The 15502-nt window shown below is 38.7% G+C and overlaps 2 protein-coding genes across 2 annotated transcripts in view; both read right to left on the bottom strand.

The window, feature by feature from the left end:
* The window catches only part of LOC119409458 (complement C4-B-like), a 15191-nt gene extending 3058 nt beyond the window's left edge, over positions 1-12133 (bottom strand). Inside the window, exons 1-25 of the mRNA XM_037676349.1 lie at positions 12029-12133; positions 11787-11948; positions 11539-11703; positions 11258-11449; positions 10751-10894; positions 10549-10672; positions 7363-7434; positions 7054-7263; positions 6849-6963; positions 6513-6583; positions 6298-6437; positions 5957-6172; positions 5801-5852; positions 5630-5719; positions 5346-5552; positions 4582-4660; positions 4241-4433; positions 4050-4139; positions 2301-2463; positions 1752-1945; positions 1436-1591; positions 1092-1151; positions 922-1012; positions 681-849; positions 499-589 (exon numbers count right to left, since the gene is read on the bottom strand). Of these exons, the coding sequence (XP_037532277.1) occupies positions 499-589; positions 681-849; positions 922-1012; positions 1092-1151; positions 1436-1591; positions 1752-1945; positions 2301-2463; positions 4050-4139; positions 4241-4433; positions 4582-4660; positions 5346-5552; positions 5630-5719; positions 5801-5852; positions 5957-6172; positions 6298-6437; positions 6513-6583; positions 6849-6963; positions 7054-7263; positions 7363-7434; positions 10549-10672; positions 10751-10894; positions 11258-11449; positions 11539-11703; positions 11787-11948; positions 12029-12118 (3336 nt within the window). The 5' untranslated portion in view covers positions 12119-12133. The remainder of the gene's footprint in view (positions 1-498; positions 590-680; positions 850-921; positions 1013-1091; positions 1152-1435; positions 1592-1751; positions 1946-2300; positions 2464-4049; positions 4140-4240; positions 4434-4581; positions 4661-5345; positions 5553-5629; positions 5720-5800; positions 5853-5956; positions 6173-6297; positions 6438-6512; positions 6584-6848; positions 6964-7053; positions 7264-7362; positions 7435-10548; positions 10673-10750; positions 10895-11257; positions 11450-11538; positions 11704-11786; positions 11949-12028) is intronic.
* Positions 1-15502, bottom strand: part of fhod3b (formin homology 2 domain containing 3b) — a 151556-nt gene that overhangs the window by 70732 nt on the left and 65322 nt on the right. The window lies entirely within an intron of this gene.

Here is a 15502-nt window from a genome sequence, read left to right as displayed (position 1 = left end):
AGATGGATGTAATTTATTTATGTATATATGTGTATTTTTCCTGTATTGTAGCTGATTGAGCTCTGCTGCTTTTTTCAGAACAAGCAAGTCTGTAAACTCTTTAGAATTCATTATTATGTGTGCATGTGGTACTTAAAAAATATTTTTTCTTGCACATCTTGTATTTGCGTTTGGAGAAAATTATATGTACCAAAACAGCTAAATTGTACTTTTTTTTATATTAACTGTATTTTTGTTGTCAAAATATGTAAAAACCTTGGCATTGAAGTTAATTTAAAGGTGAAACTGATAGATGGTTTTAGTTAATGAGATGGGACTTGAAGTACTAGTGAGCTGTCATCAACACAATCTATTACATTTACTTTATTTTTTGGCATGGTTTATTAACAAGTTTTGTCCTCTCAAACTAAAGATATGATTTAACCACATGAGCTTGAATTAATGTGACTTTCTTATGATAATGACGTTAATATAAAAAGTAAAAATAAATCTACAAACCCTGTCAAGATCTTCAGTTTTAGCTTCAAATCCACTGAGCAGTGTGATGTCGGCAATAGCCATTCCTGATAGAACAGTGTTTGGGTTAAGACTTTGAAGAAAAAAGTTAAGAAAGACTTGGATCAATAACAACTTTTTAAAATCTCAATGTTGTGAATATTTGACAGGAGCACTTAACTAACCTGACACAGACAGTGTAGGTAACAGTGTTGTCTGAATTTATGCTGTTTTCAACATCTCTCCTGCTTCTTGTGAGAGCATCTAAATGCTCAATCACAGATGGTGCCTCTTGCGCCTTCTTTACCTCAGTGTCATCATAATCAAAATAGTCATAATTTTCCACAATCTTATCTGTTAAAAGTAGAGACAACTGTAAGTGGTCAGTTTTACTGGTGGTTACAATGCATTTTTACTAAAACTCACCAGTGTACTTCACTTTCCCCTCCACTGTGACACTGATAGAAAGTTGTCTGCAGTCGTCCTCTGGGTCTAACAGATGGTAGACTTTTACAGTCTGGCAAAGAGGGAACAATGTACTGTCAGTTATAGATTTCATTCATGAAATACAAAGGAGAGAAATGAATAAGACTTACTTTCAATTTAAACTCCCCTTTTCCTGTCAGCTGTACTGTAATGTTGTTCCCAGCAAGTATCTGTGCCAACAATCACAGAAGAAAGAAGATAAGATTTGGAAAAAATCTCTCTCTCTCTCTCTCTCTTTTTCTATCTATCTATCTATCTATCTATCTATCTATCAATCAATCTATCTATCTATCTATCTATCTATCTATCTATCTATCTATCTATCTGTCTATCTGTCTATCTGTCTATCTGTCTGTCTGTCTGTCTGTCTGTCTGTCTGTCTGTGTCCGTCCGTCCGTCCGTCCGTCCGTATACACATCCGAATGTACAGTATTGCATGAAACATTTACGATACCTTCAAGTCTGTTTCCACTTTGTAATTTTTATTTTGCAACGCAAGTGTTACAATTTCATTCTTTCCTGGAACAGTGAACTCTGCTTTTATATTTCCATCTGGTCTGGGCCTTTTTAGTTCATACTCTGACAGGGCTTCAAGCGCCATGACGGTGTCCTTTACAGAGTAAAAAAAAAGAAGAAAGAAACATGTTTAAAGATTGTCTTTGATAAATAATATGCCAGCATAAACAATGGTCAGTATATAACATTAGATTGCATAATAATTAGGAACTGCCATTCTAAAAAAAGTTTTTTAAGGCACTCAGTATAGTCACTTGTGTTGATCTGTAGCCTCCAAAATAGTTTTCTTGGCTGGTTAACCAACAGGCTATTTGATCTGCCCATTCATAATTTGCAAATTCCACAGCAGTCAGAAGGGCGTAGGCTGTTGTCTCTATCGTGATGGCATCTGCAACATCTTGATTTGCTGAATTGGGATTGTCAGTCCAGAAGTAGCAGTGATTCTCATCTGATAATTACAAACAGTGATTAAAATACCAATTAAACTAAACTTTTACTACAGTAAGTAGAGCAGCTGTTTGAGTTGTTCAGTATGAACAAATATATAAATATACATCTTTATCAGAGCAGTAGCTGTGAACTTTGTATAAGTGCAAATAGGTATTTGACAATGTTGAAAACAATAATGTTACATATATTTTTCCATCAATGGGATATTTTTGGGATTAGTTGGACATTTTAAACTTAACTGAATATTACATACAGTATTTGACAAGGTTATACAATGTAAAATTTAATTTAATTTAATTTGAAACATTAGACTGAGCACTTAATCTAAATTCTGTATATTAGAATTGACATGCCTTTTATTGCTCTTGACTGAAGTTTTCTCCATGCAGGTAATCGATCTGCTTCTTGTGGTAGACAGACTGAGAGACAATAGGCTGATAAGGCCAAGACATAGGTATGGTTCAGCTCTGCAAGTTGGGACTGGAGATATGCTGTTGCTCTTAATATACGTGCTTCCTGTTAGAATTTAACACAAAACAGTCATTTAACTTTCTGTACCTAGTTTTATTTGCAATAAATGTACTGAGTCTTGATCAAATTATAAGAACATAAAATTTGTATTCTCTGTTAAAAGCTGAACTAGAATTGGAAATCTGTATTGACCCACCAAACTAAGACTTGCATCTTTATTAATTAGAAGTATGTCATTTTTGTGTCATAAATGTCATAAATCAAATTTTACAATTTTTTTTGACTTGTTGATGGAAGAAGACCACAAACAGGATTACCAAAGTCATTAGCAGTAATTTTTGAGATGGCATATGGTCAAAGTAGAATTCCCATCTTATTGATGGTTTGTTTTTGGCATTACATACTGGATGTATGCATTCAGGGGGTGAAATTAGTCTGGCATTCAATGAATTGTAATGCAGTAGTCCCTCACTTATCGCGGGGGTAACGTTCCAGACACACCTGCGATAGGTGAAAATCTGCGCAGTAGGGATATTGTATTTATTTTAGTTTGTATATATATTTGAAGGCTTTATAAACCCTTCCCACATTTTTGCAATGTTCTTAACAATGTTCTAAACTCTCTAAACGCTCTAAAAAAGCACAGTGAAACAGCAGTTTGGATAGAACTTGATTATTTTAAATTAACAATTCATGCCGCTTGTGCGGCTCACTCAGGTATAAGACAGACACCATGCCCCCCCCCCCCCCCCTCTTTTTCTGAGGCTGTCTGTTTTGTGCCCGCCTGTTGTGGGTTTATGGGACATGATGGGGAAAGACAGACCTCACCCCGCCCCCTCCTTTCTCTTTCTCTGCTGTGACAGACAGCCTCGGAATGAGAAAGGAGGGAGCAGGGGTCTATCTTATACCTAAGTGAACTGCACTCAGCCACGTTCAGCCACTCTCTCTCTTTAAAAAAACAACAAACAACAAAAAACAAAAAAACGATTCCCTCTTATTTTTCCACCTAAGCATTTTCTCTGATATTCTACATTTGTTCATCTGATCTGTTTATCCTTGCTCACTGAGCAGTAGCGATGGGGAAAGACAGACCCCACCCCTGCCCCTTTCTTTCTCTCTCTGAGGCTATCTGCCATAGCAGAGAAAGAGAAAGGAGTGGTCAGGGGGCGGGGTCTGTTTTTCCCCTTCGCCTCTACTGTGACAGACAACCTCAGAAAGGGAAAGGAGGGGGCGGGGGTGGAGGCTGTTTTTCCCCATCGCCAATCATGTGTTGTGTATAATCTTACGTTGAAAACCTGTGAAAGAGTGCGTCTGCGAAATTTGAACCACCAAGTATCCAAGGGACTACTGTAACCTCTTTGAATATGATTGAGAAAATATTTTTTAGATTTTTTTGTATGAAAATAACCTCAACAATAAAGTAATTTTACAATTTGAAGTGTTATTTCAAGTTTAAGGAAAATGTAAGATAATTTTACTTCTAAAAGAGATTACATTGACTTTTAGCTTCTTGGCTGTCCATGTATCCAGTAATGTTTTGAAGCGTCAAACCTACCTTTTTGTTGTTGGGATGCTTTGTGTTATTGACACATCGTTATTCACCCAGGACAGTAATTTTTAATTAATCTCACCACTACAAGTTGACCGTTAGATGGCAGGAATGGAAGAGAGCGGTTTAATGCAAGCGTAATGAAAGCAGTCAACCAGGTGTCTTGGTCTTTCTATATTAAACACACAAAGACCAGTTAAATTACAGTTGTTCAGTTTGTTGTAATTCTAAAATGTTTTCACATATTACCCTATAGCAACAAAAATAATTTACCAAAAGATCTCTGTGTAACACAGGGTTCTGGTCCTTGAAGGACCCATTTCTCTGCTGTTTATAAAGCAAGTAACTGACTGATTGGCTTATCTCTTCTGTTGGTACAGCTTTGATACTCCGACCCTGCTGTCCAACTACTGCTGTTTGACGTTCCGATACCAGTGACAAAACTTTCACAACATAGGCAGTTACCCTGAGGAAAAGAGAGAGAAAATAAGATGGACAAGTGTTTCTTAAACACTGATTTAGAGTATTACACACCTGAAATAAAGGTAATTGTTTAATACATAAGATATATTCAGTGATTGTTATAAAAAAAAATGTGTAAAGAAAATATTCACCAGCTGCTAGAGGGCACTGATGAGAATGTTCCATAAACCCCATAGTTTTTTCTCTTCAGTTCAAAAATTCTCATATAACCTGCAAGAAAGGTGGTGTACTACAATGATGAAACGTCAGTGATTTATGCAACAGTACTTTTAAATCTTGATAATAAAGTAATTTGACTGAAAAAAAATAGATATACAGTAGTTCCTCGCTACTTTGCGGTTTATTTATCGCAGACTCGCTCTATTGCAGTTTTTCAAAATAAAATAGGACATGACACACAAATGGCTGATTGATGGATGAGCCGCACGATCGGCAAGGAATTTTTATTTAAAATAAATTGTTTTAAATTATATAGCACCTGCTGCACCTTTGTTCACCCCACACTGCAGGATAAGCTTCCTCCTGCAGCTAATCAGCTGATCTATGTGCAGAGTGGAGAAGTGGGCGTGGCCAAGAGCGCTTGCAGTGGCAAAGAGCAGAGGAGGCAGAGAGCTGAAATCATGACGTTCTGTGCTGTTTTAGAGTGCTTAGTTTAGAACCATTGTTTAGAATATTGCAAGAGTGTGGGAAAGGTTTAAAACGCTTATATATATATATATATATATATATATATATATATATATATACTAATAAAACAACCACTTACTACTTGTACGCCTACTTTGCAGTTTTTCCACTTATCATGGGGCTTCAGGTTACTGATCCCCGCTATAACTGAGGGATTACTGTACTCTTAAAAAAATATGTGCTCAAAACATTCTGATATTGGACATACCACGTTCAACGTTAGCAAGAGCCTCATCTCTTGTGCCAGGAGGAAGGTCAAACCATTGATCACTCAAGTCGAGGTAGCGGAGGGCTAAAGCATTAGGTACAAGTCTTTGCATCGTCTGTTCCAAACATCCTTTGGGCAGTACAATCAAACTGGCAATCTTTTCTGGAGAAAGAAGATTCCTGGCTTGTAAACTGCCAAATCCATCCCCTGTAGATGATAATACTGAAAATGTAACACTTATCACTTGCAACTTGACTGTTTTGTCTGTGTCTGTCATCCCTCACCTTCTATTGAAATGAATATATTAGAGCTAGAGTCTGGAACTGTTTCATGTGGCAAAGCACCATCAATATATAGAGTCTTTGAACTCTGCCCTAAAATGACAGAAAAAATGTACTCAATGATAAAAATGACAGAAATAAAGCAAGTATAAATAAAAATATTATATCACTCACCATCTAATTTAACTACTGTGGTTTCTTCCATACTTTCTTCTAATCCCTCTGTCTAACAGAATTTACCAGAGAAGCAAATGAAAATGTATTTTCTTTATTTTTGTTTAATCCCATTTGCTGATATGACAAATAATTCTCAATTTTTTTGCCACTAACCTGCACATTCAAACTTTTTTCCACTGCATCTATTCCCCGATTATTTTCAACGTCATAAAGACGTATTTTAATGGGTATTGATCCAGTTACCATGGGGACAGCAGAGAAAGAAACGAACTGTGACGATTGTGGCTTAACATCCATTGTTACGTAGGAGACTTTAGTAGCAGAAGCAGGCGAGCAAAGTCCTTCAGTTTGTTCCATATGAACCGCCAGCTGTGGAAATGCAGGTTTCCCAATTTTTTTAAATGTACTGATGTACTCAGTATGGGGTTTTCTATCTACAAATTTGTTAACTTTCTAGAGTGACTAAATGCTAACATAAGTGAGGTCATTTTTACCTGCAGTGGTTCTTTGCCATAATTGTAGATTACAGGTGATACAGAAAGTTGCTCATATTTTTTAATCGAGTAGGGCAGCTTCAGAGACACAAATGTTTCTTGAAATGCTTTGACTTCATGTGGCTTAACCACACAGAAACCTAAAAGAGTAAGAGTGAGATATAAAAAAGCTCTCTTGTCAAATATTTTAGAAACATTTGTAAAGCTATTCTTACCAGTAGCAGGAGATAATGTGACCACCTGAATTTCCCATGTTGTTATGGAGTCAGGTAGAGCCAAAGAATACCTAAGAGTTTTTAATCACGTAAAATAAATTACTTGGTTTTTAAATGCTTTTAACAAATACATTTACTTTTTTGTACTGACATTGGTTAACCTGTTTGATCCTTTTATAAGCTGAAATTTCTTTACTTTGACAATACTATAAGTAACAAACTATAGTTTAGGTGAGAGTAAAGAAACATTTTTACCACTGAAAAAGCACAGCAAAAAACAAAACAAAAAAACCCACATTAAATCAAAACATTAAAAGTTCACTGTCCATCTCTTACGAATGTTTGCCATCCACATCAAACTCTGTAAATGCGAAGCTTGGGGGGAAATATCTCCGGATATACTGTTTTGAATTTTCCTGAAAGAACATTTCAATAGCAGCTGAAGTTGCAGCTAAAGAACAAAAATAATAGTTAAATGGTAATCATGAAAAAAATATTTATTATTATGTTTTAAAAAGATTTTTAAAGTACATCATCTCACTTCTGCCAAGTCCACCCTGGGTATCCTCTAGCATCTCTTTTTGTCTCATCCTCTCTGCTGCTTTGCAGCATTTTATAAAAACGTCCACACATGTTTGATTTCCTTTTACTAGTTGGACCCTAGTTGCTCTTTCCTCGCATGTTCTTCTCATTGGGATGAGAGAAAATGCACGAGTGCAACAGTCTTGCAGTTCAGGTTTTAACTTTAACTCTGAAACTGATATTTAAAGAAAAAAGATACAATTATATCATCTGTCTTACAATAACATTGTAATTTCTCAGACTAAAGAAGTTATGTCTGAAATTATACCTAAAGTCATGATTTCCTGTTTAAGGTCCACAGAACGTCTTTGTCGTACAGTCTGTGCATTACACCCAAAATCTGTAAAAGAAGCAACTTAAAAAATTAATTATCAGCAAGATGAACAAAATTATGTTCTTGAGATAGAATTGTTTTTTGTGAGTTTATAGAATTCATGATGAAGGGGGATTGGTGGCGCAGAGCTTAGAGAATGTGGGCCTGTGATCGGAAGATCGCTGGTTCAACTCCCAGGCCTGGTTTGGCCCAGGCCTTCATTGCAAAAGAGATCTGTGATCTCAATGGGATTTGCCTGCTTAAATAAAGTTAATAAATAAATAAATAAAATAAAACTCCCGGTACCGACAACATCAAAATGTGGGTGGGATTGATGAAGCACCAACACCTGTCTCCACCCTCATTTTCCCCACTCTGGGTCCTTGAGCAAGCCCCTTAACCCCCACCATCTGCTTCCCCGGGTGCCCTAGATAGCCGTTCTCTGCTCCACACAGAGGGCTGTGGTAGCTCGGTGGTCTGTGGTTGCATCAGGAAGGGCATACAGCATAAAAGTAATTGCCAAGTCTTTGTGCGAGTTAGTTCGCTGTGGTGACCCCCTGAAGAAGGGAGCAGCCGAAAGAAGAAAAAAAAAATACAACTAAAATAGAACGAGAGTAGAAGAAAATTCTGGCATGTTCAAAAACACTGCTTTTTAGGCAGCATACAGTCCTGCTCACCATTATTGGCACCCCATAATTTTTTGCACATGTACAATATCTTCAGAAATGCATGAAAACTTTAAATTTTTTAACATCTGTTTCTTTTTGAAGATCCAAAGTAAAACAACAAAAAAGACATGAGAATTTCAAGAAAGAAACTGAATACCCCACAGCATGGGCAGCAATATTAGCACCCCTCCTTTATATTTGGTGGAACCCCCTTTGACAGCAACGACAACCTCCAATTATATCTTATACCCTTCTATAAGCTTCTTACACTTATCAGTTAGTATCTTCTCCTACTCTTCCTTTGCAGTTTGTTTAATCTCTTGAACATTTGCAGGGTACTTTCCCTAAAGGCAGACTTCAGCTCAGGCAAAATATTTTCCATGGGATTGAGCTCAGGGCTCATTGCTGTCCATTTTAAAACAGTCCCTTCACGCATACTGTCTGCAGACGGTTGAGACTTACAAGTGTACAAATTTTAATTCTCTTGTGACAAATCCCTTAATTTCTCACAATTTCAGTCATGTGTCAACGGACTAGGAGGAAGAAATCGCTTGCCTCTCCGTAAAAAAACAAAAGGAAAGAAAGTGGGACCTGAAGATGATGGACAGTGAGAAATATTTTGAATATTTTCAAATGAATTCTAGCAAGTTCGATGTTTCTTCACCATCAGGGCAGCCACCGCACGCCTGCCAGCGCTGCACAGAGAGTGGCTGTCACACTGCTCATCCTTGTGACTGGTTGCTCGGAACACAAAGAGCGGTTGGTGTCACATACAAAACAGTCCCACCATTTTCACCAACGTATTGAGGCTTATGTCATTAATTTCCCACTTTTTTTCCCCCACATCTAGGGAGGTTCGTCACAGTTCCATGCTTGGCAGACTTCTTGATAATGTTGCATACTGTTGATTAATTTTTAAGGAGATTTTCTACATTATGTATCTAAACTTTATTGGTACCATCATTGTTGAGCAGGGCTGTATACAATAGATAATTTTTGAGCAGGCAGAAATACAGAGTAGTGTTGTATGTTCCCATACTTTGGAATTACTAAGGGGTAGAAGCATTGGGTGAGTGTGGGGATACTCATAGCCCCAGGCTGTGCAACTCCTAGTTCAAGGTCAGCAAGACTTGCCTCACTGCACTTGTCTGTTAAAGATGGGAAAGTTTTGGTTGTTGTTTGTACTTATCAACTAAAACTACTTATCAGCTGAACTGCTGTTCAGATTACCAAACCTTCTTGGAGCCTCTGAATGTTGGCCAGGAAAAGGTTTACTTTGGAGATACTGTCATGATCCTGAGAAAGTTCAGTCTCATGGGCAAAGCCACCTAGAGTAGTGTGCTTGGGAGGAATAGCCTCCAAATGAGTGACATCCTACATCCTTCTGTGCTCATCATGGATTGACCATAACAAACCAAAAATATGGTTTGTCAAGAGTTTCCAAGTGTATGAGGATCAAAAAGTGTTTTAGGCTCCAGGCCACCATGGGTCAAAAATGGCCTTGTTAGGAAAAAAATAAATAAATCACCAATTGAGGATTTAGTGTACGTCATTCTATTATCAGAGCTTTTACACACAGGCAAATGTGTCTTCAAGGCTAAACAGGCCTTCTCCATTATTAACTAATAACAGTAATATAATGAAAACAAGTTTATTTGTTTAATTAGTTGTGCAGTTTGTTCAATATATTGCAGAAGTCTGAGCAATATTATTTATTGTGAAAGAGCAGCTGTCTGAAAATATGTGACATTAAGTTTCAGTCGTAACCCAAACCAGTTGACACATGAAAAGAAACTTGATGCAAAGAAGTTTCATTTTGTGTGATTATTTTGAATATTGGGATTTTGTTACCATTGGTTGTTTGTCTGGGTATCTGGGCTCCACCTACGAAATAGGATAAGGAACTCAGATACTTGAGAGGCATGGGGTAGAGCTGATACAACTCCAGAGGTCCAGATCAAAATAAATCAGCTGAGCTGAGAATGTTTTTTGATGACCTTCCTCTGGAGGTTTTCCAGGCATGACCTCATCCTTGAGCTGACCACACTTGTAATGCCTTGTGATGCCCCAGGAGGATCCTTCTTTCTGATTCTTACTGTTACATTTACTGATAAAACACGGTAAAAAGTAACAAATATTGTGTAATAGTGGTACTGTTGGATAATGCTTTTCCTTTATTTTACACAATCTAGTTACTGTGTTTTTCTTTCTGTTTCCTTTTGTGTAAATAGTCAAATTGACACTTTGACTTCTTGGTGCCAGATGACATGGAGAGAAACTTGTAAAAAAAAAATGTGGTTTTGAATCAAAAATCTGTTTTAGTGGTAATCTTGAAACCTTAAGAGCTCTAACTAAATTATAGGATCTATAGAAGAGCAAGTTTTAAAACTTGTTTATTAAAAACTCACAAGTCCATATAACAGGAAATAATCTTTAAAATGTTTTGATTCATAAGAAGTTGTTTATGTCTTACTCTGTCTCGAGCGTATTGCAGACTGAGATATAAAAGAAAGACCAGCATCCATGAGCACTGATAAAGAGTTCGCTCCTCCTCCATATGTACAGCCAAGGTCATATGACTTCATATCAGAAAATACCTAGAAAGGGAAAGCAAAAGCTTGGATTCCTGTATTGATTTAAAATTATTTAAAAAAGCACAGTGTGTAAAATATAACCTGTTTGTCTGTGAGTCTATTATTAGCTTTGAGAGCATAGAATGCTTTATCCACAGCCAGCAAAGCCACTTTAGCTGACTGACCATGTAAATCCAGTTCTAGCACAGAACTATGTCCAGGCTTAGGTTTTCCTTTGTGTTCTACCTGAAATGAAGTAAAGACAGAAAAAAAAATCTTTAAAATGTTCATTTAAAATTATTGAATACATTAAAGCAATGCATTTGGAAGTGAATCTCATGTCAAAAGTTGTAGGCAATCTATATAGTATATTTTTACATTCAGCCTCTTAAAACCCACCATGGTAACTTTTGCAGCCTAACTTTGACTTTGAAGGTGAAAGTCAGTTTGCAGCCCTAACTTAAGTAAAAAAGAAAAATCCAAACACTTCATACTGTTCTTATATCTAACAGTCCCACTTATTGCAGAAATAATTAACACATTTCATCACTTGCAGTCAACTGATTTAAAATGTTTACTGTCTCACTCTTATCTGTTATGTTTACTCACCTTGACTTTTATCTCACATTCATCTCTGACATCGACCCACACCGAGTCAGCTATGATGTCACTATTCGTGCCATAATAATAACCAATCAGACGGAAAGATGGGACCATATCAGTGGTTATTTGTACTTTATGTTCAACTGATGTACCTATTAGAAGTGAGCCGGTTTTTATTATGATCCCACGGCTTAAAATCTGTAACACATCCAGGTTCAAATTAACAATCTTGACCAAGTGTTGTTTTTTTTTAACCTGTGTTGTATTCAATCAGTTGTGTTCCTCACCATGTAGTATATATGGCCTTTACTTGGTCCATTGATAGTGTTAAATGTAACCATTAGAAAATCATTCACAGAGTACATCTTGTTTGTTATTGCCACATGAAGATAGTTTTTAGTTTGCTGAGTAGCACTTATAATTTTTCTCTTTTGAATACCATCTGCTGACACCTGCATGAAACAGAAGTGGAAAAAGTTACAAGTAAATCAGAGGGAATTTGCAAAAGTCTTCAACTGAATTTGCGAATACTAACTTCAACTGTAATCTCAGCTGCTTTAGGAATATTAAAGACAGGATACACTGCTCCCTCCTGGTCAGTGGTGCCTTGCCAGTGTTCCTGTGTGGTGCCTACAGTAATAGTAATATTTATTGGTACATCAGCTGCTGGGGTGTTGTCTGGGAGATACATTGCCATCTATAATAGAAAAGACTTTTAGAAATGATCTTTAGGCTCATTTAAAAAGAGTATTATCTATTTCTTTATTTCTGACATACCGCCACATCAAGTGGAAATCCAGGAATGAAATGAGAGCGAATTCGGGACAGATCTATACTGTATTTTTGGGAGATGATGGGAAGAAACATTTCTCCCTCTTGTATTTCACCACCTAATTTTCAAATATCAACAGTATTAAAATCCAAAAACAACATTTATAAAGTAAATTGCCTTATCTATTGTGCTTTGTGGGTTTTAAAAAATATATATTTTATTTATAATAATTCACTTATATTGAGATACATCAAGGAGATTAGCTCTGTTTTATAAAGAAAATAAGATTAGTTCACTGGTCTAATTATAATTTTTATTAAATCTTTTTTTTTTTTTTTTTTTTTTTTTTTTTTTTTTTTTTTTTTTTTTTTGTGATGGCCTCCCTTCTCCCCTTACAGCCATCCTCTCCACACCATTATTATGAAATATTTATTATAGTGACTATCTAGTGTAGGTTTTTTTTTTTATTTATTTTTTTTTTTTTATTTTTTTTTTTTCCAATAGGATAGAAAGAAAGAAAAGACAAAGTAAGACTCCAAAATATAAGAAATATATACAAATAGAGCACACGTCAAAACACCCGGCCACTGTCTGTTCACCTGCAAAGAACATGACAAAACATAGCAACAAAATACATATGTATAAAGAACTTAAAATATTCATGGCTTTGCAGTAAGTTTCCATAAATATATATACCCATACCTACGCCTATATACATACATACATACATACACATGAATATACACTCACATACATATCTATATATCTACATATAAAGCCTAAATAAGCATCCCTGCTTCTATTTGTGTGTGGTTGTGAGCATGCATAAGTGTATAAGGCTTCTCTAATAGAACATTTATTAGTAACTGTGAAGCAGCAGAGACCCGACCCCCAAGACCAGAGGCAGATGAAAAAGGGGGGACCAGAGTCCAAGACCCCAGGAGGGACCCCGACCGCGGAGCCCCCAGAGCCACCCACACAGGACGAACCACTCACCCACCCCCCAGAACGGACCACAGGGGAGAACCGGAAGATCCCCACCAGCAACCACATACAGTGACCCCCCGGGGCCAACAGCGACAAACTCATAGGCCCCCGTCGGCACCCGCCGCACCGATGTAGGTCCAGGTCCAGGCACCGAGGCCCGGGCACCGAGGACCCACACCACCCAGGCCAAGGCCTGACAGGGCCAGAGGACCCGAGCCCCACCAGGCAGACACCAGGCCGAGCCGACACACGCCCAAGCGCCCAGCCCCCGATACCAAGGGCCCCAAGCGCGCCGGCAGGCAAGGGCACACCCCACCAGGGGGCCGCGCGATAGGGGCGCGATGCCAAGCACCCCCAGTTGTATCAAAGAGGGGGCAGTCCGAGTCTTGGCCTAACAAATATCCATTCATACACAGACACAATCACACTATCCCAACCTCAATCTCACATTCATTCACTCAAAGACATACAATAACGATACATTTCATTCTTATTCCCGATACACACTCTAAACCCCCCAGGTCCAAGACATGTACCCGCCCTCTACAGGGGGCAGCCCATGCCCAAACCCAGGAGGTAAACCCATTCATTCCTGAGCGGAGAAGAGCCAATACCCCAGAACCGGCCCAGGCCATGCCCCGCCGACAGGACACCCCCCCACCATGAAGAGGACACGCCACCAACCACCCCCACACACCGTCAACAACCAAACACGCACCCCCAGCCGACCGCCTGCCAGGCCCCGGCAGCCACCCCGGTCAGCGGGCCAACCATGGCACCCAAGAGCCAAGCTCAGGGGGTCCAAACAACCCCAGGGAGAGCACAGCGCCAGCACCGCCCACGGCAACCCCCAGACCCCGAACCCCCACATAGTCCTGGTCAACACCCGACGGCCTGCCCTTCTCCCGGACCCCACCCCCGGAATGGCAGTCAGGGAACTAGGTGGGTAGGAAGAGGAGAAAAAATAAATAAATAAATAAATAAAAATAAGACCCCGACACATACACCCCCACCCCTAGATGTGCTGTTGATGTGTGTTGTTGTAGAGTGCCATTAAAAAGGAAAGAAGAAGGAGCAAAGGCTGGCAAGGTGCCAGTTTCCCCTCCACCCCAACTCTATCCAAACCCTAGTGTCTAAATGTAACCGTTGTAAGTGAGCACAGGCACAGGGGGTGAGAGTAAAGTCATCCCACCACCCATAGCCATGTGCCCACTTCAAATTCCTATATATGAATGTCATGAGGATGTTATGAATGAATTTTTATTAAATCTAAAGCATTAATATTTGTGAACTTAAGTTGAGCCATCTAAAACGTGTCATACCTGCAGTACTAAAAATTCAGCAAGTGGCCTAGAGAATACAGTGCCTTGCGAAAGTATTCGTCCCCTTGAACTTTTCAACCTTTTGCCACATTTCAGGCTTCAAACATAAAGATATAACATTTTATTTTTTTGTGAAGAATCAACAAGTGGGATACAATTGTGACATGGAATGAAATTTATTGGATGTGTCAAACTTTTTTAACAAATAAAAACTGAAAAGTGGGGCATGCAATATTATTCGGCCCCTTTACTTTCAGTGCAACAAACTCCCTCCAGAAGTTCAGTGAGGATCTATGAATGATCCAAAGTTGTCCCAAATGACTGATGATGATAAATAGAATCAACCTGTGTGTAATCAAGTCTCCGTATAAATGCACCTGCTCTGTGATAGTCTCAGGGTTCTGTTCAAAGTGCAGAGAGCATCATGAAGACCAAGGAACACACCAGGCAGGCCCAAGATACTGTTGTGGAGAATTTTAAAGCCGGATTTGGATACAAAAAGATTACCCAAGGTTTAAACATCCCAAGGAGCACTGTGCAAGCAATCATATTGAAATGGAAGGAGTATCAGACCACTGCAAATCTACCAAGACCCGGCCGTCCCTCTAAACTTTCATCTGGAACAAGGAGAAGACTGATCAGAGATGCAGCCAAGAGGCCCATGATCACTCTGGATGAACTGCAGAGATCTACAGCTGAGGTGGGAGAGTCTGTCCATAGGACAACAATCAGTCGTACACTGCACAAATCTGGCCTTTATGGAAGAGTGGCAAGAAGAAAGCCATTTCTCAAAGATATCCATAAAAAGTGTTGTTTAAAGTTTGCCACAAGTCACCTGGGAGACACCAAACATGTGGAAGAAGGTGCTCTGATCAGATTAAACCAAAATCCAACTGTTTGGCCACAATGCAAAACGATATGTTTGGCGTAAAAGCAACACAGCTCATCACCCTGAACACACCATCCCCACTCTCAAACGTGGTGGTGGCAGCATCATGGTTTGGGCCTGCTTTTCGTCAGCAGGGACAGGGAAGATGGTCAGAATTGATGGGAAGATGGATGGGGCCAAATACAGGACCATTCTGGAAGAAAACCTGTTTGAGTCTGCAAGAGACCTGAGACTGGGACGGAGATTTATCTTCCAACAAGACAATGATCCAAAACATAAAG

Source organism: Nematolebias whitei, chromosome 5, assembly GCF_014905685.2.
Source record: "Nematolebias whitei isolate Nwh7 chromosome 5, NemWhi1, whole genome shotgun sequence".
Lineage (NCBI taxonomy): Eukaryota > Metazoa > Chordata > Actinopteri > Cyprinodontiformes > Rivulidae > Nematolebias > Nematolebias whitei.
Note: the sequence above shows the minus strand (reverse complement) of the source record. Positions and strands in the feature narration are given on the sequence as shown.